This window comes from Panthera tigris, chromosome D2 (genome assembly GCF_018350195.1).
Source record: "Panthera tigris isolate Pti1 chromosome D2, P.tigris_Pti1_mat1.1, whole genome shotgun sequence".
NCBI lineage: Eukaryota > Metazoa > Chordata > Mammalia > Carnivora > Felidae > Panthera > Panthera tigris.
In genome coordinates this window covers 81,626,634-81,647,152 of record NC_056670.1, presented here as the reverse complement: position 1 = coordinate 81,647,152, position 20,519 = coordinate 81,626,634, and the positions used below count along the sequence as shown (strand labels likewise).

The window sequence follows — 20,519 nt, the reverse complement described above, 5'->3', positions numbered from 1 at the left end:
TATCGGTTGACTTTGTAAGAAAAAACATTTCCCATTGACATTCTTTCAGTTAGGCAGCTACTCTTTGTTTGAGCACCTGCGATGCGCCAGGCAGGGTCACTGGGCGTTGATCAGACATCATAGTGACAAGGAGGGATTTCTCCCCAGCAGCATCAAAGACCCAAGCACCAATGTGTAGAATTCCATGAAAAAAGAACAAGGGACACATAAAAGCATCTTGTATGAGCAAAAGTGTATAGAAGATGCCACAATCCTATTGACATTTTGATTCTATGAAGAAATTATACTAAATATTATTATCATATCTTGGGGCACCTGAGTGGCTCAGTTGGTTGAGTGTCCGACTCTTGATTTCCGCTCAGGTCATGATCCCAGGGCTGTGGGATCGAGCCCAGTGTTGGGCTCGGTGCTAAGAGTGGAGCCTGCTTAAGGTTCTCTCTCTCTCTCTCTCTCTCTCTCTCTCTCTCTCTCTCTCTGCTTCTCACCCCGCTTACATGCTCTCTAAAATTAAAAAAAAATTAATAAAAAGATGAAAAATATTATTATCATTTTTTATAAATCTGAAAATATATTACATATGTGATTTTTAAACATTGTAAGTGGTGGAATAATAATAAAATTATTAGTCAATTTTATTTCTGATCCCATGTCTAGAAAATAGCAGGAGTTTGGTAATTAATGGTGTGATTCCATGTTCAGTCTTCAAGATAATTTTATTTCAGGAACTGTATTTCATGGAGCTTCTATATAGACAGAATCTACAATACCAGGCAGCAGGCTCCCTTAGTATCTGGACAGTCACCATGCTGGTTACAACCAATTCGCCAGCAGGAAGTCCACTCAGTTTCTTTCTGCAAGAGTCATTGAAGATTTTTTCCAAAGGAAAAAATATTTAAAATGAAAATGTTTAATGTCAACCAAGAAAACCACTACTAAGAGAGAGACAGAAAGGGATGCCTGGGTGGTTCAGTCAAGCGTCCGACTTCAGCTCAGGTCATAATCTCGTGGTTTGTGGGTTGTAGCCCTGCGTCGGGCTCTGTGCTGACAGCTCAGAGCCTGGAGCCTGCTTCGGATTCTGTGTCTCCCTCTTTCTCTGCCCCTCCCCCTCCCTCCCTCCCTCCCTCCCTCCCTCTCTCTCCTCTCTCTCTCTCTCAAATATAAGTAAACATTTTTTTTAAAAAACTAAAAAAAAAAAAAGGGAGAGAGAGAGAGAGAGAGAGAGAGAGAAAGAAAAAACATAGCAGTAACTGAATAGGAAAACATATCTGCAACACACATAAGGCTCTTATCCTGCAAGCAGAGAAGACAAGTGACGTAAGGACTAAACATTCAAAAATAACTGGTTAATATCCAAAATACATATAAAAACTCACATAACGCAACTGCAAAAACAAAACCGGTTAAAAAATGGGCATTTTTCCAGAAAGACATTTTCCCAAAGAAGACAGACAGATGGTCAACAAGCCTATGAAAGGATGCTCAACATCACTCATCATCAGGGACGTGCAAATCAAACTACAGTAAAATATCACCTCGCACCTGTTAAAATGGAAATTATCAACACTATAAGAGATAAATATTGGTGAGTTTGTGGAGAAAAGGAAACCCTTGTGTATGACTACTGGGAATGTAAACTGGTGTAGTCACTGTGGAAAACAGTATGGAGATTCTTCCAAAAAAAAAAAAAATTGAACTAGCACATAACGGACCAAGTCTCCTTCGAGGGAGATTTCCAAAGGAAACTCAAACACTATCTTGAAAAGATATCTGCACTCCCACGTTCACTGCACCATTATTTACAAAGACCAAAACACAGAAACAACCTATGTGTCCGTAGATGGATAAATGGATGAAGAACATGGGATACAGATAGAGATAATGGAGAATCATTCAGCCACAAAAGGATGAAATCTCACCATTTGTGACAACATGGGTGCACCTTGAGGGCATTATGCTAAGTGAAATATGTCAGACAGAGAAAAGACAAACACTGGTGTAATCTCACTTATATGTGGAATCCTATTTATTTATAATTTATAATACTATACTTATGTATAATGTTTTACAAAAGACACATACACAAACTCCCCCAGAAGAGACACTTGCTAATCTTCTCTACACATGTCCTACAGGCCAGCCATTAGGAGGGGCGGGATGGGTCTAAATTCATGTCAGTAGGACTGGACTCTCTACGCCCTTCTTGCTCCCATGGCCATGTGAGCCTGGACCACGCCCACAGAGATTTGCCATAAAGCTGGAGCACCTGCCAGGGCATCTTGGAGAAAAATGCCTCCAATTCACAGGCACCGCCTGAATACATGAAAGGTCAGCCCTGGCATCCTCAGAGGATGGCCCCTAGGGTTCATTCTAAGGGATGCTGTCTTTGCTGGGGTCATGCAACAGGAAAAGGTGGCGAAGAAATGTGCAAATAAAGAGAAGAGGGTCACCGAAATCCATCACATATATTACTATTAATTACTTGACATCACAGAGATTCAGTTTTTTCCATCTATAAAATGGGGTTTTTAACATTTTGAGTTGAGTGATTCTTTAAAGGGGGCTATCCTGTACATGGAAGGACGTTTAGCAGTATCCCAGGAGTCGAGATGTCAGCAGCCTTCATTTCCCGAGCCGTGACAACAAAAATGTGCCTGGACACTGCCATGTCCCCTGGGCGGGGCCAAATCCCCCGTGGCTGAGAACCACGGAAAAGGTACCAAAGACCATGTTGGCATCTCACCAGGCATTCGATCCACATTGGCTGCCGCCTCCCTCCCATTCTAGACTTGAAATAAAAGCGTAACAGCACAGGGTCTTACACTGCACATGATTTTTTCGAAGTCCCGGTAGCACTGGAGGTGAACATTTAGGACAAAGGGATCTGGAGGGTGACCTTCATAAAACGTATTTCCTCCATTTTGTCATGCGCATTGCAAGAAATTTCATGCATCAAACAGAGAGTGTGCTTGGCATCATTTCTCGTGAAGTGAAGTACGTCCTCCAGGATTAAGTGCCAGCAGACGGCCTCATCAACGCCAGCCACGAGCTCACAGCAAGGTGTACAGTGTCTCTGAGAATTCTTCAGCAGACTTTGCCCTTTCAAAACTTTCCTCTGGAACGAGCTTCCCTCAATAAGAGTCCCGGCTAAGGGCTCTTCATCACTGCCATGCCTTTGAAGAGTAGCTTGAGTTCTCATCTCTGAATTAAATAAAGAGGCCATTTGAATAAAACCCAACTGTATAAAAGATCTGCGTTATGTGTGATAAATTGGTTATACAGACCGAGGTAAAATCTGGAATTATTTGTTTTCAGGCCAAGCTTAATTATTAAGCACAGAGCAAAAGCACGCATACCGTTGGATAACTATACGGAAAGTACTAAAATAATTTATGAAAATGCCATGAAGGATACACGGAACTGAAAACTGGTGGCAAAGTACCACACGGGTGGGGGTCTAAGTCCTGCTCAGAGATCCAAGGTGCCCTTACTAGATCTGAATCAACATCCGTCTTGAAATCCCAGGGCTTCACGGTGGCCAGCCGAGCCCCAGAGAAACATCTCCCGTGTTTCCCCAGGAGACCAGCCAGAACCGTGCTCAGGGATAGCCCCGGTTGGCCCGACCGAGGAGGCAGGCCTGCGCCTTCACTGTCTACAAACTGGGGTCTGAGCAGCAAGACATCTCAGGTGAGGCCAATTTCCTTGGAGAAGCACCCAAGTTCAAAGACCGATATTATTAAGTGTGAGAGCTGGGTGAAACGTGGGCATGCTGAGCTCCGGGGAAATTTTCATTCCAGAATGTTTTCATTACACTGACGTTGAATTCCTCTTTCTTCCACCGAAAAACAATACTTATTTATTTATTTTTTTCCCTGTGGTCTTCAGCAAGTTGTGTGGTGACAGTGTTTCTGTCAACGGCCTGAAACTGTATACAGTTTCAAAGGGAAAAAGGATTCTGAGGTGTGCTTAAAATCTTCAAGCCGTTGGATACGCAAAGCCTCGGTAGGAAACCGGTGAATTTAAAAAATAAATTAAATTAAAAGTAACAACATCAACTAAAACCTCAGGCTTCAAAGGGAGTAAAAAGATGTTGAGGAGAAATAATCCAAGAGTCTCCGGAGCCCCAAATGCTTTATATCCATATAAATGCTTTATATTCAACTTGCACAAAGATTTCAGCTGAGTGTCCTTTCACGGGAGAGGTGTTTCCTGAGCAGGAGATTGAGCAGGAAAACACAGTCCTCCCAGACTGGGCCGTTTTCAGCTATCGCTGTTGTCAGGGCCCCTGAGGCAGATCCCCAGTGAGTGGGGACCCCCCCCACCTCGCTTTCTCTCACCCTAAGGCAAGTGGCACATTTCCTCTGCTCTGAGCCCAGGGCACAGTGTGGACAAGGACAAAAATTCTTCCACAGCAATGAAACCAAATGGCGCTGTACCTGCAAACAGCCTACCGTGCAAATTTGCTTTCTGAGCATTATCATGATTTATCCTTAAGAAGCCTGGCATCTCAAAGGTAGAATACCTTTCTAAGGCTTAAGGCCCTTTCTTGTCCTGACTATACGCCAGATTAATTTTGGCAGAAACATCCATGAGCTTGCCATCTTGGACTCTGATATATCTGATGGATACTACTTATGAGTGGGGAAATGTGCTGTGTTTAAAAGGAGAGAAATGGCTACGTTATAAAAATGTGCATGGGAAATTTACCCCACGAAGGAGCCACACGCAAGTATGGGTGTGTGAATATGTGATGTGCACAATCAGGGTGGTGGAAACACACTACGTTGTATTAATGCATTGAGGCTAACAAATCCCGGTCAAAAGACGCCTGAATCATGGAGGAGAGAAGAAGGCGTAGAAGAGGCCACACAGAAATGCACTAACACCGTAGGCCAAAGAAAGGTGGTCAAAAACAGATGGTACAAACATCGGCTTGGACTGTTCTGGGACAGTCTCCACCTGGCCATGATCGAAACTAGGGCTTTGACGCATGAAGAAGTAGCAATAATGATCTCACAAATTCTGAGATGAGATACAATTTCAGGGTTGCGGGGCGCCTGGGTGGCTCAGTTGGTTAAGCGACCGACCTCGGCTTGGGTCATGATCTCACGGTTTGTGAGTTTGAGCCCCGCGTCGGGCTCTGTGCTGACAGCTCAGAGCCTGGGGCCTGTTTCTGATTCTATGTCTCCCTCTCTCTGCACCTCCCCTACTCGTGTTCTGTCTCTCTCTGACTCTCAAAAAATCAATAAATGTTAATAAAAAAAAATTTTTTTAATTTCAGGGTTGCTAAGGACAAATATTAGATTAAATGGATTCCAGATATAGTAAAACCAGACCATCACTTCTGACTGATGGTCTTTAATGTTTAAACGGTCGACAACTAGACAATGCTCTATTTGGCAAGTTAGCAAAACCCACTCATTTGACAAGCTAGTCTTTCAGACAGGTCCAATTATGACCAGGCTCTATTACAGCCAGTAGATTCCAACTGGCAATATCCTAAGCATTTCAAAATTGAAATGACCATCTCTTCCCTTTTCTGTGAGCAGAATTTTGACTTCCCAACCGATTCCTTAACTGTGATATTCTCTTGTTTGATATGTCATTTAAGGACCTGTAACATATATCATCAGTCTCCGCTGACAAATTGGCAAGGAACTTTTTTATCATCCAGCGAGAATTTTGCAAACCATTATTTTGGCTTTGTCTTCCCGGTAGCTTCAAGTTGCTCGGCTTCTAGAGAGCTTCATGTTTTCTCTGTGGTTTTACGTGTTCTATTTTATATTCAGGGCCTACGAATCGCTACTTGCAGAACAGACCAAGTCCTGTCTGAAAGTGGGTAGGATATAAACCACAAGTCATAAATATAATCTCCTTTTGGCCCCAGCTTAGAGCAGGAAGCACAAGACACAGAAACTGCTAATCTACAGGAACGTTTCAAAACGATGGATAATTGCTGTTGCAAGCTAGGAGTATTCTGAGGAAGTAAAAATGTTGGTTTTATTCCTTTTTCATCTTGAGAGAGGGACACAAACACCAAGGCCTAGTGAGAATCCGAACCAGGGTAGTTGAATTTGTTTTTAGTTCTGTTGCCAAGACTGAATGGTTGACAAACGTAGAAAGGGTTTTTGTACCATGTTCTGCACTCAATATGAGTTAGAAAGTCTAATTCTAAAAATCTACTGCTCTTTTTCTCACCCAGTATAGTGTAGAAGTGTCTTTCTCAAGTGACATTATGGCGGTTAATAACAGATGCTTTCTTCAAGGTGAAAAAGAGATTCAGTGAAACCAGCGAGTAGACTCAACGCCTACTGGATCACTCCTACGCCTTAAAATTCGAGTCAGGGATTTTTAGTGTACAAACACCCTCCTATGACAAATCCAAGTCCTAAGACTAGAAGAAAGACATGGAAACTCAACCAAGTGGTCACGTTTCCGCTAGCAACCAAGGAGAACTCTTCAAGAGTCGCAGCGTGAGTCCTCAACATTAGACTACGCTGCCCACCCTGCGAAGCTTAACTCTGAAAAAGCTGGCTAATATGAGTTCAAGGATGGATACCGGCACTTCGAGACTCAGGTGAAGGTCTCTGCTTCCAATACAGCCTCAGATCTTACACGGAGACTTAGCCTTTGCCTCCCTCCGGGAGGATTTTAAAGCACTTCTGGATAACAGGCAAGCACATTTCTACTCTATCTGAACTGTGCTTATCTCAAATGTCATCTTGCCATCTGGCACCGTCTGATCCTACAGCGGAGCTCTAACGTCAGGCCACCACCAGTCAGTTGCTACCCACAACACGGCGACCGAGCAACTCCTGTCCTTGGGACACTCATTGTATCTTCTAACTTTGATTCTTGGTTTTGGAGTTGTTGCACCAGAACTGACGGGCGCCATCTTTAATTACATTTAAGAAGCCCCAGGTGTTGAGATGGTGCCTTTGCAGATGCAAAGCTGAACAAGCACACAAATATTTAGGAGACCGCAGGGGTTGAGTTTGTCCATTTCTAAGCTGGGGATGGTAAAACCGCGTGTCCAGCTGTACCATTAATATTTTAATACAGACTCCTGAAAGCTTCTGGGCATCACTGCTCATCCTGTGGAGGCAAGGAAGCCTCTGATACATGCCAAGCAGAGGAAGAGCAGGGAAGTCTCGCAACACAGAAGGTATCGAGCTATTAAGTTACAGATTTTTTAAAAAGGCAGATAACGGCATAGAAACAGTGCTATGTAGCATCTACGTAACCTCTATAGGAAATGATCTTACTGCACTATTAATGACCTTTTATTCTTCTAGAAGTTTACAACAGGACTCCAGTAGTAAATGATATGCTCCTTAACAGCATACACTTTTCATGGCGACAAAAGCTGAGTAAGAATGTTTTGACTTCCAGGCTTAACATTCACTTAGATACGTAGGAAACCTTGCAGGAAAGTCCCACTCGAAGGACACCAGGGTAAAAACAACAACACTCTCTCTGAAAGACAGGAAACATACTCAGGGTAGAGGGGTGGTTTAGAGGGTGTGCTCGGGATTTAAATACTGGCCCCATCAATTCCCAGCTGTGCGTCTTTTGGCAAGTTACCCAAGCTTTCTGCTTCGATTTCCACATCTGTAAAATGGGCATAAAAACCCAGCCGTCTCAGAGCGCTGCTGTGGGTTTTATGGCCATGAGTACCGCATGTCCCCACAGCGGCACCTGGCACATAGAAAGCAGCCAAATACTCATCTTGAGTCTTAGGGGGCAAACACGGAACACATCACAAAGAAGGACTGCATTCAATAAGAAAATGAAATAAACGCTTCATTCTGAACCTGGCATTTAAACCCTTAAAGTTAAAGAAAACTGCAGGGTCACTAAAGCAGATGTCTTCAGATAAAAGTTATAAGTTTTAGCGAGTTGGTGGCACAGAAGTAATACCTTTCCTTCCAAAACCCAATTGATTCAGCTTCTAAAAATTGACACTGTTTACTCAACAGAGGGGGCAGCATTTGGGGCAGTGGGAAGATTCCAGAATGAAGATTACGATCATTGCTGCCCAAACTTTGACCGAAACGCCTCAGTTGTGGCTTATGCCTCTCTGTACGTGTTGGCTTCGGAATGTGCTCCTGGGGAAGGCGGCAGTGTGAGAGGGACCTGGATGGATGTGAGCCTCTCACAGCCAGAATCTCCGCAAATCAAGGAGATTTTACTTGGTACCAACACTCCTCCGTGAACGTGTCCATATACACACGTGCGTGCCCATACACACGCACCACGTGTTTACTTACACGCACACAGACGCCGCTCATCCTTGGAAAGCACTGCCAGAGGAAACGCTGTCGGCTGGATGGCCTGGTGTCACAGTGCTAGGATTTTAGATTAGACCATCCTGTACAACATTTGATGTGCAACATGAGTCAGACCATAGGGATTTTATATTCAGTGTGTCCCCTGTCGAGATGTCCTTTGGGGCTACAGCCTACATGCACCCTGAACAAGCTAAAAGGATGGGCTCCCCGCTCTACTCTTTAATTCTTCTTTTTTAATTTATTATTTATTTTGAAAGAGAGAAAGAGAGAGAGGGAAAGGGTTAGAGAGAGAGAACCCCAAGTAGGCTCCGTGCCATCCGCTCAAGAGCCTGACGCGGGGCTCGAACTCATGAAGCGTGAGATCATGACCTGAGCCGAGATCAAGAGTTGGACGCTTAATCGACTGAGCCACCCAGGACCCCCAGACTTTAATTCTCTTATCACCTACACAAGACTTTATGCCCCAAAGTGTCCATCACATCCCTTGCTATGAGGACACAGCACCCTATGGCTTCTCCCTCACAGATATTCCTTGCCCCCCAAACAAGACTCTCCTCCTATGGCGAGATGCAAAGGCTTGGGTCTGAGATGCCACCACACACCTGCATCTCTGTCATGAGGCTGGGCCCTGTGGAGGTGCCCTAGTGAGAAAGGACACAGGGACAAGGCTAGACTGATGTACAGGGAGCATGTGATTCCAGAGGCCACAGGTCAAGCCACCTTCTCACTGTAGAAATAATAGAACATGTCGGGAGAAGCTGGACAGAATATCCAGAGAAGGAAACCCTAAACAAGTGGCCCTCACTTGGAACCAAAGACCACGTGGCTTTCACCCGCATGTGGCTCTGGGGTTATGCTCCCAGGCTTCAGGGCTGGCAGCAGGAGGCAGATGGCGGAGTGGTGGGAAGAGGGAACAAAGCAATCTTCATGCTAAAACTGCAAACAGACCCTCACTCATCATAGAGTAGCATAAATCAATACAGTGTGGCCACACCTTCCTTGACAGTTTACCCCGTGGGACCCCTGGGATCAGAGGCACCGAGTCAAACAATTTTGGGGCATGAATCACATCTGACCTGTGAGGGGGCAGTGTCCCCTCCCTTGCCCCAGGTGTAGAATGCCTAGGCTGGGTGCCAGGCCACGGCCGCTCTGTAGGAGAGACACAGGTCAAGTTCATGTGTGTGGTCACAAGGTGGAGAGCAGAGTCCGCACCCACCACCTCCCGCACTCTGCGCAGGGGCCTGCCTGTGGTTCTGTTCAGCAAGAGACCCGGGTCTACGGTTTTTTCAATGACATGGCAAGCCATTGTTTGTTGCATCAGGGAAAAGGCAAATCAAAACCACGATGAGACACACATCTATCACAAGGGCTAAAACGAAAAATAGCGAGGACAGCAAATGCTGGCAAGGATGCAGAAATACTGGATCGTTCTTACATTGCTTGTGAGAACGTAAAATGGTACAGCTATCGCCTGGCAGCTTCTATAAAATTAAACATGTAGTTACCATACAACCCAGCGTACCTACCCCAGGGCATTTACGCCCGAGAAACGAACTTATGTTCACACACAAATCTGTACATGAATGTGCATAGCAGCTTTATCCATAGTAGCCCCAAACTGGCAAGCACCCAGACGTCCTTCGTCAGACGAATGGTTAAACCATCTGTGGTCCATCCATACCCTGCAAGGCCACCAGACAAAGAAAAGGAAGAAACTATCGGTATGCCCAACAGCCTATGTGAATCTCCAGGGAATTAAGCGGAGTGAAAAAAGTCCATCCTAGAAATGTTACATTCGGTAGAATTCCATTTATGTATCACATTGGAAATGCCAAAATTTTAGAAGTGGAGAAAATATGAGTGGCTGCCCGGGTTTAGGGAGGGGGGAGGTGGAGGGGCGAGAAGGATGTGTTATCGATGGGCAACAAGAGGGACCCTCGTGCTGGTGGATTCAAGAACAGGCGCCGAGGAAACACACAAGTACAATGGAAATATCGGTGTAACACTGGTGAATCACATCCATGCCGACTCCCTGGGAGCAGAATCGTGCGATAGTCTTGGAAAACGTTACCATCGAGGGAACCTGGCTTTGTAAAGTATACACAAGATCTCTCTGTATTTCTTTTTACAACCGCACTGCCTATGAATCTATAACTATCTCCATAAAAAATGCAATAAGAAATAAGGGGGGGGGAAAAAAAGGAGGTCGGGGGAATTTCTTCCAGAAATCACATGTGATTGAGAACCCAATGATCATTGCTGGTGCTTACAGGAAGTAGAGAACACAAGAGCTGGAACATTAACCAACAGCCTTCACAGCGAAATGATAAACCGGGCACAGGATTAATATTTAATAAGTATGAAGAAAATGCTCACTCTTTAAAGCTGAAATGAGAAAATGCAAGGACCTTTCAAAAACCTCGACCGGGTGAGAAACACTTGGGCTAATAAACACATGTGATTAAAATACGACGGCAAACGGATGGCAAGAGGTAGACAAAGGTCGCCTCTGACGAAGGCTAAGGAGGGGCTAGGGCTCACCTCCCTCTTTCCCCAGGGGGAAAAAGCCCCGCATCGGCATAAGGAAATCACCCAATCTCCAGGTCCGTTTCTCCAAATAATTGTCTGCTCCGCAGAATGGGGAGGATGTGCTCTTTGTGGGAGAGCCCCCACGGGATCCAGGCAACACCACTGTTCCCACCAGATGTGAATTAGGCACCTTGTAAAAGGTGAGAGCTTTCCTCCCGGTACTTACTTATTCTGCATCATGTTCATTATCACCCAGTCGAAAGGGTAGACGTTCTTCCCAATGAGGTTCTTAAACATGATGAATGTTTCCATCAGGAAATCCTGAAATAAAAAACAGAACACTGAAACAGCCCACCAAGAGAAAGGAGAAAACCAATCCCCCCTTGAATAATTACAGTATAAATGACTTCATTTTTTTTTTTTTTTTTTTTTTGGCTGAACGAAAACAATCTAAAAAGTAATGAAGATGTATTTCACAGGAGCTGTGCCTTACTTCTACTTTTCTGTTTGCCTGAGCACCTCCTGTCTGCGATCACGTTTTCAGGGATGTATTCAGAAACAGCACCTGGGCACATCTAATGGTCATAAGGAGTAGATTTTCAGGTTACCCATATGCATTCTTTCTGCTTGTAGGGAAACAGATATTTTGCAAGCATCACACGCGGGTTGTAGCTATTTGTTCTGTTTACTCTAAATCCATTTTTCATTACGAACAGGGCCCATCAGGTGGAATACGGGGTATTAACACCCATTCCTTTTTTTTAGTGTAACTTAACAAGGAAAAGGCTCGGGCGGGAACTCCCGACCACCTGCACCTGTTCAGCTCGCCATGACCCTCTGAGCATCTACGCGGTCGCGTGGTCACTTTCATCTGGCAGCTACGACCCCACATGCTATTCAGCGATTCTTGTGCTGTCTTGGGCACGATTCTTTGCTCTTCGCGGGGCATGCCCTGCCCTGCTACCCTGCTTCCACGCTAAGACTGCTCCTGGCATCAGGAAGGGACACCCCTTTTCCTGGGGGCTCCGGCCTGTGCCTGTCAGAAGTAGGAGAACTTCATGAGCCTGACAGCTTGGCACTTGTTCTGAGCTGACTGGAACAAAACTAGCATTTATCCTCAAAAGCACACGGCCCCAGCAGTCTGCATGCTCCCTCAAGGTCCGAGGTGGGCAGGGGAAAAGCAACAGAGCCTTCTCTTAGCAAAATGAGGCCGTGGTCAGAGATTGCCCAGTGAGTGGCCGTGTGTCATTTATTTAATCTACGGAACCATAAGGAGGTGCAACGGCCGTGAGGACTCAGGCGACGAACGGGAGGAAGTTAAACGGCCAGGAACGCGATTCTTAGCAAAGTTCGAAACAGGCGGTTCTCGCCAATAGATACAAGCTCGATTTGACAGAATCAATAAGCTGATGTGCAAAGTTAAATACTTTCACGGCAACCTTAACGGCAATGTCGGGCTCTGGTTAGTCGTGCCTGCGGTGGGCCCCCCACCATGACTGAGACCTCAGGGAGCAACTGTGATCCCTTCCCCCTTTTTACAACAGGGGCCCCCAGTCGAAGAGAGGTTCGGGACGTAGCCAAAGTCAAGAGAGAAGAGGCATCCCGACGTCCTCCAGACCCTGCTCACACGAGCTCGGACCACCAGGGGTGCTCCGGGCAACCCAGACACAACGCACAGCACCTCTCCCCCGGTCGATGCCCGCCATGCAGAGCTCACCACTTAAGTTTCCCCGCTTTGCCAAGACTTTCACATTTTAATGACCGGGTTGCACATTTGGCCGGCTGGGTGCCATAATTCAGCCACGTCTCTATTTGCATGAAATTGCTGGCTTTCTTGCTGATCACTCCTCAAAGCCTGATAATCGAGATACAGGGTCTGGGTTTTATTATTCTGGAAGAGGAGCATGTTTTCCCAACTCCCTGATTTTTTTTTCTAGGAAACACAGCCCCATACTTCATTAGTATGGCTCAGCTGTTCAATGTTGGTACTTTGCTGATCAGACAAAACTCTGCGTATCGTGGAGGATGAGGTTCTGCAAAGGCGTCCTTGTCGGTCTGCATAATTTACTAGGCATGGCGATGGTCCCCACCATGGCCGATGAGGCTTAGCAGACTATTACGCTGGAAGCTCCGAGTCAACAAGGGGAGACAGAGGACTGACACAAGGTTTTTTGTGAAAACTTCAGCTTTCAGCGCCAATTCCTTCCCGCGGCATTTTCCAGTTTGATTGTTATGGGGGTACCGGATGCCCCATACGCTACGTGGGGAGCTCTAACAAAAGGCACCAATGCGTAGGCGGAATCTTCTTGTCATAAATCCACCTGCTTCTATCTATCCCTACCCCCATCCACCTGAATAAACGGTCATCCTCTCTCACCTGGACTGCCAAGGAGAATCCTAGCCCGTCTACCTATGTCCCCTATTGTGCCTCTCGATCCCCACGCTTGACCCAGAATGGCCTTTTCAAGTTGTAAATCTGGTCAAGGCACCAACACTTCCCAACCTCCCATTCAGCCACATCCCCAGGGGGTTCCCAATGTTCTGAGATTAAAGCCAAAATGTTGTGACTCCCAGAAGTAAGAAATTCTGCTTTGCCAAAGAAATAACTGTTTCAGAGAAGGACCCTCAACAGATACTAAACTCATCAGATGAGGAACTGTCAAGGGATTGGATATCTGCCGACATTTTGTGCGTGCCAAAGTATCACCCAAGGACTACGTGCTAATTGTAACGGGGTACATAGCTTCACAACGGGGAGATCGGGCTGTTACCGCTGTCAACCAAGCAATCAAACTTCTCGTCAGTAATGGTCAGCTTGGCAATCCCAGCCTCCCAGTGGGCACAGCAACAAAGAGCACTTAACACCAGCTCTGAAGCACCCTTGCCAAAAGGATGAACTTGAATTTTAGGCCAACCTTCCAGTCTGCAGGACATATGGAGGGATGGAGACACACACTGAAAGGCATCCCAAAGCAGCACGGAGAAAGAAAAAAAAAAAAAACCAAGGTGAGGCACTTGTTCTAGCAGAAAGAGAGACGAAGGAGGTACAACCACATGCAATGAGTGAATGTGGGCTGGATCCTGATTTGCGGAAGCCCCTAACGAAAGACAAGAAAGACTGGACAGAATTGAGAGAATGGGAATACCAATGGCACCAATGAGGGCATGGTTGCTATGTTCAGGAAAGGCAATGAGGCCACTGGAGAAGATCTCCATTCCCGAGAGAGGCCTGCTGAACCACCAGGGGAGACACATGCTTCTCACACACTTACGGGATGTGGCTGCCCAGCTGGTGAAACAGAGAGACGCGGTGGAGGCAGACATGGTGTGGTGCTCACCACCGATGCCTCTGGGGGACAGGGCAGTAGTTTTCGCTGCGCTGTTCTTTCAGCTTCTCCGTATGTTTGAAGCTTCTCACGATAAATAGGGGAAAGAGTACAAGCGAAAGTGGGGGAAGACGCATGAGAGCCAAGGACCCCGTCAACGCCGGCACTGGGTCTTGACTCCGCGCTACGGTCCCGCAAGATGTCGCCCCCCCGGGGAAAGCGGGCGCAGCGCCCACAGACCTCTCTCTTTACTGCCGCGGGTGACTTTACAATTACCCCAAAAAGTTTACTCAAAAATTAAAACATAAATAAGTAAATAAATAAGTGTCTGAAAAAATAATTTTAAAACAATTCAGGGGAAAATAGCAAACAAACGGTGTAGAAAGTCGACAACAAACAAGCAAAGAGCACACAGTGTCTCCGCTTGGCCTGTGGGGTCCATGCGGTTTGACATCCCAGCCTCTGTCCAGGCTCATCTCATCCCTGGTACTGCTGCCCCCCCACCGACGGCCTCCCCCCACCACAGGCTCCTGTACATGCTCCCCCCCCACCCCCCCACAAACTGCATGGCTCTCCCTTCTTCAATACTCCACAGTCCTCTCCTTTGTGAGGGAGGCTTCCTGACCACCCAACCCAGTCCAGTCCGGCTATTTTACAAGGACCATGCCCTTGCAGCATGGATAGTTGGAATTGGTTGGAAGGACTCCCCGATGAGCTGCGATGTTCTCCACCAGAATGTAGGCCCAGGAGGACAGGAACGTCTGCTTTGCCCACGACTTCCTCCACTGTGCTAACACAAAGCTGGTGCCCAATAAATAGCTACTGACTGGATTCACTCTGAAAGGGCTCTGCACCCCCCAGATTCACCGTCCGGGGAGGAGGACCTACACTACAGCTTCGTCTACAAGGAAATGGTCACCAGAAGTAGAGAAACGTGTTCGGCGCAAGACTCCTCCTCCCACTCAGGACGCCACCCACACAGGCTGCAGGTTACGCCGTGGTGGCTGCTTCACACGGCGCTCAAGGCTCACCCAACATCGGGATGTTTCCCGGGCGTGGATAGTCACCTGCTACCGTCCTTGCTTTCCCAACCCCCACAAGCGTCCTCACTCACTGCTACCGGGCGTGAGACATCAGCACCACCTCGGTACAGGCTGATGGCCAAATGGGACAGACAAGGAAAGGAGGAAGGAGCACAGGCGTGCGTCCGCCTGGCGAGACCAGGGCAGGTGTCGGGTCAGGGTCCTCCGAAGGGGTGGGACTGAAGCTGCAGGAAGGGGGTAGGGCATTCCAGATAGAGGGCCCTGCTCACTCACAGGTCTGCTAACTTGGCTTCTTTAGGTTAGAACCTAGAAGTGGAGGGCCACCTGGGCGGCTCAGTCGGTTAAGCGTCCGACTTCGACTCAGGTCATCGTTTCACAGTTCATGGGTTTGAGCCCCGAGTCGGGCTCTGAGCTGACAGCTCGGAGCCTGGAGCCTGCTTTGGATTCTGTGTCTCCCTCTCTCTCCGCCCCTCCCCCACTCTCTCTCTCTCTCTCTCAAAAATAAATGAACATTAAAAACAAAAAAAAAGAACCCAGAAGTGGAGAGGCCATGGGGACAGGCTGGGCTGCTCGGGGACACACGGCCAGCCACGAGTCCAAGGTAGAGGCAAGAGGGCTACAGTACTCGGGTGCCGCGTTCACTCGACATTTAACCAGGAAGCGTCACTTCTGCCCCTACTGTCCTTGGATATGGGACACTGACCATTCGGTCCCTCAACAGACGCTTCGTAAAGGCCACCTACTGGGAAATTTGGGATAAACACCAAGACCGCTCTCTTCCCTGCAAGGTCCGGGGCACTGTGCATCACTTCTGATCTTACCGTGGACACTGCAAGTTCTCTCGTGGTGTTCCTGATTCTGACACTGGACACGGAACAGCCAGCAGCCCATTCTGCAGCCCGGCATCCCCACTGCGGTCCTGCGAGGCTCGCCATGCTACAGAGATCGCCGTGTCGCGAGAGAGTTTGGAACTGAACGTGTCGGTTCCTTTTCTTTTCTGGATCAGTCTATCTGCCTCACGCTGTGCTCCATTCTCTCACTGTCTTGGGGTCTAAGGGACCATTTGAGAGACTATAAAATTAACAGCTCAGAGGCACGTGACTTTGGTCTTGATAGGAACTGCGATTTCGTATGGGAATCACTCATCCAACCAAAAGAGGGCTACACTTGAAAACCTGAAGCAGCACTTGTTACAAGGAAATAGTCTTGAGAAAATGGTCTAGACTATTTTCCTCCCGCAGCACTAACTAACTTTCAGTTATTTAACACAAAATGATCTCTTACTTTTGTGAGTGGTTGTCAGAGTAGAAAAACAGTCAAATACTTTCTAGGTATACTTAACGGACAGGAACACATTTTACAAAGGTTCCAACAGATTAGCAACAATAAAATAGGTCTACGATCCTTGCAGTTTGAATTCCTGATATCCAAACCACAAATGCCATTTTATAACGGAAATCAAATCGTCTGCAAATAATTGATTTTCTGAACTGCTGTGTCTAAGGGGGAAAAAAAATAAATCCCTGGGGAAATCAGGACCAAAACATGGAGTAAGTATCTGATCGTCTGCTCTGTGCAAGCAGAGAGGGCACACGCTCGGAATTCAGCAAATTATAGTCATTTCTAAAAACCATTTTGTAACATCACTTTTCACAATGCACTAAAGGTTCTCTACCAACAGCACCTCTTAATAGTTGAGATGAAATATGTTTAGCGATTTGCATGTGGGGATTTTGATCACAGGACTCTTCTGATAAAGGGCAAATTATTAATTAGATCCTAATTACTCAGGATGGGTGTACTTCTCACTCGAAAAACCGTATTCTTCAGTCTGGAAGGCTAGTTAGGAAAATGTGCACGTAGTTTCACCTACAACTATCCTTTCGGTGACCCAAACGGGGCCGAGGGATCCAGTGAAGATTCACCGGGGGCATGGAACATCACATATATCCGATGTGAACTACTCAAGACTGGCAGGATATAAATGTAACACAGATCCCCCCATGAGCACACCCCTACTTTAAACTCCATGCCGATGATTTTGAAAAGAACTGAACACCCAGAGACACGTACATACACATTCACACATACACTCTTGGTCCTTTGCTTTTTATTTAAGGCAATCCGCTATGATTTTAAGATGCAGATTCATTGTTGTCTCCTTAGAAATTTAAATACACACACGCACACACACATACACAGAAGTGCATCCACGTGGACGGACACACACACACACACACACACACACACACACTCACAGGGGCAACAATTAATAAGAACATGTTCTTCTTAGAAATAATCCTTTGAAAAAAATCATCAAGTGCATTCTTCTGCCCTTCCCTCAGTAAGGGAGGTTTAACGGGGTGCAGCATAAGCAACGTAGTCGTGGAGACAGTAATAGCATCTGCCGTACCCTATAGGAATCCAGGGGTCTCAGAAATGAACTCTACGTTACTAGATTCCAGAGCTGAGGTCAACAGCTAATCGAGAACTCCGCCAACAAGGGCGGCTGCAGCTTTGCGGAAGACATCTGCCATATGGCCGTGGGATCTCAGGCCATTAGGGAGGTGGTTCCTAAGTGGTAACTTCCCCTATGTTATGCTTCTCCTAATTGAGCTGTGTCGTAGTTGTATTGAGGATGACTAGAGAATTATTAGGAGAAATGCTGATGAGCTCCCATGACTGGAGCTAATTAATACCAGAGTATAATTTAAAGCTGAAAAGACTTTCTGGCTTCTACCGAGAAGCCAGTCAACAGGTGAACGGGAGTTACCGGCAGACTCTCCTTGGGACATCTCCACATCTTTAGTGATCCTTGAACACAGGAGAGGGAACCCATCAGAGAAGAAACCTCATTCTGGGCTGAGATGATGAGTCCCTTCCCAGTTCAGCGTAAGAAACAAGCCTGCGGGTGGGGACCCTCATCTTCTTAGAGATGTGACTTCAGTAGGACCTTGCCAGGTGGCTTCTCAAGTCAACTGGAGCCAAGTCCCCGTGCAAAATCACATTTAAAATGGAAATCTCCACACCAGTGTTTTGCCTAAAATGCTGCCCCCCCCCACGTGGTTATATGAAAAGGGTCAAAGTAACACTCACAACAACATCAGTCCTCATTTTTCCAAAAGTCTTGATCAAATGGGCGTAATGATAATTTTCCATCTGTCGTAAGATAGCTGTCATACAAGCCACGAAGTTTCCCTGTAAAGGAGTCAAAGGGTACAATTAGAGAACAACATTCTCGAGAACAACGGGGAAGGTCGGTATCGACTAAGAGTCTGGGGGCAAAACCAGCACAGAGAAGCAGCGGGCTGTGGGGGGGGGGGGCCGAGCCCCGGCTCCCCGGCACGTGAGGACCGGTCACTGCCAACCTCACCATCTTGGCTTTGCTCTATTTCCTTCTCTCTAGCTGCGCTAAATGCTTCCTGACACACGGTTGTCGAGGCTGGAAAAACAAGCTTTAAATGTTCTTGCATTAAATATGCAAAAATGAAAGACGAGATTGGAACCACTGACACTTGTGTTCTGTGCTCCGTGGAAAGTTGCTGCTCTTATTACCAGGCGAAATGTGTGCGCAGCCCGTCCTCTCGGGCCGTGGCAAAGAGAGGCCTTTTATTTCTCAAAATCTGCCCGTGTCCCCCTTGGCCAATTTGGAGGCAATCACCACCGATTCCACGATGAGTTATGGTCCAATTCTCTTCCACAAGAAGAATGTGAAGAGGCATGCAAGCTCATCAGAATGTAAAGTGGCAGAGAGGACGGTTTCTCCTGGCAGACGGAGCCGGGAGAAAAGGAAGAGGAGGAGGGAAAACAGAAACCAACACGCAGAATCAAGTCATGGAGCAAAGCAGCCAAGGAAGAGGCAGCCAGTACGTGTGCGGCTGTGGGTGTGTGCGCTGAAGGGGGCTGGGCTTGGTGGGTGGGCAGAGGGTCAGGTGGTCCCGTTACCACTGGGTACAATGTATCCCTTCTGGGGGGGTCATGGCTCAACATAAAAACATAAAAACCTTCCTTGCTTTTCTAGATCCCCCCCCCTAAACTAATGACATTTTAAGAAACAGAGGGAATACATTTTCGCCCATTCGACCAGTACGAGTCTGGTCCAATTACGGGATGAGACATTCTTTCAGACATCCCCCAATTTTGCCCTCTTAAATGCGTTCCCGAACTGTGTTCTTTTACCCACCCCACCTCTCCAAGCACTCTACCGGAATACCTAAATGCGCTCTGTATTCATCTGGGCGCATATTCTACAGGGAAATGGTACCGTCCGGTATTTTTCCCAATCCATTTTGTTCCTATAGTATACGTGTATGCTTCCAAATGAGTCCTCAAAGGATGCATTGCACAAACTGAACAAATACAAGAATGACAATATGCTATCTTCCACTTGCATAGAAACATAAATTCTTTGTGAATGATGATAATTGTTGAGATTTGATTCCATGTTGGGGTTCAGAGAAAGAGCTGAAGATTGCCTGTTTTCCACTGGAGGGATGATTTGGAAAATGGCAAAATGTCTATGAATATGAACTTGTGAAATATGTAAATATCTGGCATCCTCATGACTCCAGAGAAGCTGCCTTTGTATCTCCCTTGCTCTTTAGGAGATGCCCTTTTGGAAAATGGCCCTTGTACCGTTGACCACCATGTGTCAAGGGCTGTGCTGAGGCCCAGTCCACCACACCACAGATTCCCCTCCTGCCCCATTTTACAGGCAGTGAGACAGGGGGCTGAGTGTTCCCCTCTAAATGAGTAAATGGCAAAACCGGGTGTAAAGCCAGTGCTTCCAGCTGCAAGGTGGGCACTTTGTAGCTGAACTAATCTCTTTCCTCTTGTCCAGATGTACATTTTAATTCTCTTTTGGAGAAACCTGAGGCCGCTGCTAATGGCCAACAGGAGTTGGAGACTGACTTTCCCGTACTTCTACAGGCATCAGAGAAAGTTGCAGGAGGGTGAGGGAAGGCAAAGGCGGCCACACACGATGTCCCACTTTCCTCCTTGACGCAGCTATTCTGTGGCCGGCCTTTTCCTCAGGAGACACCGGGCTTTTTTGACCAAGTAGAGGCCTGTATTGGCCAAGATGCACCTGGCAGGGGCTCAAATTAATTTTCTGCAGGTCAAAACGGTTAAACAATGGGAACCTACACATTAGAATCGTCAGAAATCACAAAGCCAGCTATGTATATAATTAGATCCAGTATACCCATGTACTTAACTTAAAATATCAAGCCAAAAGTGGAAAGAAAAGCAGAACCCCAGGGCAGTTCTGAGAATGCCAACCGCCCGAGCACTGAGCAGCATGGATGAGAAGAAACAGTGCACATCCGGAGTCT

General features: G+C 46.8%; 1 protein-coding gene across 3 annotated transcripts in view; it reads right to left on the bottom strand.

Moving 5' to 3' along the window:
- The window catches only part of DOCK1 (dedicator of cytokinesis 1), a 524,611-nt gene that overhangs the window by 176,506 nt on the left and 327,586 nt on the right, over positions 1–20,519 (bottom strand). For 2 of the 3 annotated variants that reach the window (XM_042961087.1, XM_042961088.1), the window contains exons 28-29: positions 18,283–18,384; positions 11,044–11,138 (exon numbers count right to left, since the gene is read on the bottom strand). In XM_042961087.1, the coding sequence (XP_042817021.1) occupies positions 11,044–11,138; positions 18,283–18,384 (197 nt within the window). Of the gene's footprint in view, positions 1–3,030; positions 3,199–11,043; positions 11,139–18,282; positions 18,385–20,519 lie in introns of those variants that run through there. The other variant, XM_042961089.1, reaches the window with a different exon arrangement.